This window comes from Amphimedon queenslandica, unplaced genomic scaffold (genome assembly GCF_000090795.2).
Source record: "Amphimedon queenslandica unplaced genomic scaffold, v1.1 AMPQUscaffold_13255, whole genome shotgun sequence".
NCBI classification, from domain to species: domain Eukaryota; kingdom Metazoa; phylum Porifera; class Demospongiae; order Haplosclerida; family Niphatidae; genus Amphimedon; species Amphimedon queenslandica.
Window position 1 is genome coordinate 45,106 of NW_003546509.1, and position 2,269 is coordinate 47,374.

General features: G+C 34.0%; 1 protein-coding gene and 1 long non-coding RNA gene across 2 annotated transcripts; both read right to left on the reverse strand.

Moving 5' to 3' along the window:
* Window positions 1–15: 15 nt before the first annotated feature.
* LOC100637301 (scavenger receptor cysteine-rich domain superfamily protein-like) lies at window positions 16–1,754 on the reverse strand. The gene is made up of 9 exons (XM_019999573.1): window positions 1,612–1,754; window positions 1,400–1,570; window positions 1,189–1,350; window positions 968–1,141; window positions 726–896; window positions 503–673; window positions 293–451; window positions 122–245; window positions 16–22 (listed from the first exon to the last, which is right to left on the reverse strand). The coding sequence occupies exons 1-9, from the start codon at window positions 1,724–1,726 to the stop codon at window positions 16–18; spliced, it is 1,254 nt and encodes a 417-aa protein (XP_019855132.1). The 5' UTR covers window positions 1,727–1,754.
* A 70-nt stretch (window positions 1,755–1,824) lies between these two features.
* Window positions 1,825–2,269, reverse strand: LOC109584025 (uncharacterized). The gene is made up of 3 exons (XR_002185809.1): window positions 2,253–2,269; window positions 2,048–2,209; window positions 1,825–1,998 (listed from the first exon to the last, which is right to left on the reverse strand). It is a non-coding gene; the product is annotated as an uncharacterized LOC109584025 (long non-coding RNA).

Sequence of the window (2,269 nt, forward strand, 5' to 3'; positions counted from 1 at the left end):
AGGAATTCAACAGATTCATAACCTACAGATACAATATGACATTTGCATACTAGTTCTATTAGGCTCACTGTAGGATAAAAAGCCCAATTGTCGACATGCAACTATATTTTCATCATTATACCAAGATCTAGAACACACAGTGCCCCATGCTCCATTAGCACACACATGTAGTATACCATCCAATGCACTAGAACCACCATACAATCTTATGCTACCATCAGTACAATTCACTGGATTAATATTACCTAACGTAAATGTAGTTAAACAGTTGTTGCATGGAATAAAAACTTACTATGAGAACAGACAACCCCTATAGCATTATATCTATTACAGTATCCTGATGTGCCATATTGACAATCAAATATAGTTGACTCATTTCCATAACAATGAATATTGAAGAAGCTATATAAATTATTATAATTGTACCAAAGACCAGCAGTGCTTTTAGCACCTATAAATGATAAAACATATTTCCCTGGTATATTTAGTGTTAAATTCATACCATATTGTGAGTATCCTAATTCACTGCATACAACTGAAGCGAGGTTATTATCGACTCCATAATTTCTTCTGCCACAAACTGCTTGCCAAGTATTATTAATACAAACCTGTACATTACCACGTCTTTGTGAGTCACTACCATACAATCTAACTTGACCATTGTTACAATTTGCTATAAAGATTTACATAATAATTAATCATCACTACAAACAATATACACTTACAAGAACAAATAACACCAGCTTCATGATAATTATTGCAATAGGAAGAATATGAAGGAAGCCAACTCAAATAGCAACCAAGCAGATTAGTGGAACTTGATGAACAACTTGAGTAATATATATGCATTGGCAAAGTACTAACTCCAAAAAAGGAATTTGTTTTATATGAAGAAACTATGGTTATTATAAGAGAACATAATTATCACTAAATGGATCTAGCTGTTCTATTTTGGCGAACCACTAACCTTCATATCCCAGTTGTTTGCAAACTGTAGATGCTTCTGTAGAGTCCCAGCTATTATCACAAACAGAACCCCAAACTCCATTGACACACAATTCAACTCTTCCTTCAAACTGGTTAGAACCACCTGTCAATCTGATATTACCAGTAGTGCAATTTGAATATTGTACATTATTTACTATGAAAAATACAAAAATAACAATACTTTATGTCAATATGCTTTACATTGACAAATGACAGAGGCATCACGATATCTGCTGCAGTAATAATTTGAAAGTTCATTGTAAGAGCAGTTAAAAATTGACTCTTCTGACCCACTACAATTGAGTTTTGTAAAATGCATATGCAAGTATCCCTCAGTAAAAGTGTTAGATAATGCTTTAGCACCTATAGAAATGATAGATGATTTGAAAAGTCTACAAAAAATATGCTCTACCATATGGTGAATAGCCCAACATTTTGCAAACTACAGTAGCAGCCATGTCATTCCAGTAATCATTACAAATTGTTCCCCATTCATTGGAAATGCAAACTTCTACACGACCATATCTCCTGAAGTAGCTATCTGACTCACTAACTATACGCACTGTGCCATTCTGACAAGAAGCTGCATTTGTATAAAAACAATGATAAAAATAACTTTTATACCTTCACAGCTGAGTCCAGCGTCATAGGAATGGCCACAATCAGAATATTGAAAGGGTTGTCTATAATAACAATCTAATAGATTAGTCTCTGATCCTGAACATCGAACAGAAACCATAAAAATTGGACCAATGCCAGGCTCAAATTGTGAATACCTTGATGAACCTTAAAAATACACTTATAAATTGAATTTGTAATTATACACTGTACCTAGCCCTGCATGTCCAAGCTGTCTGCAGGCTACATGAATATCATTTTCATTCCAGCCAGATTTACAGATTGTGCCCCATGCTTTATTAATGCATACTTCAACTCTTCCTTCATATTCTGTACTACCACCAACTAATCTAACATCACCATCAGTACAATCTGCCTTTAGGGTACTAATATCTATATTCAAAGTTATGTAATGCAGAGTCATTTTAATAGAATTCACTACCTTGGCAATAAACTGAAGCATCTTGTTGTTCATTGCAATTATTGCTATTTAACGTATCATAAGAGCAATTCCAGATACTCGACTCATTACCATCACAGTTTAGATCATAAATGTAATGAGATCTTTCATATTCCGTGAAATATCCTGGAACACTAACAGCTCCTAAAAGTGCACCATGTCATACAGAAATTAATGCAGTAACTACCATATGAAGAGTATCCA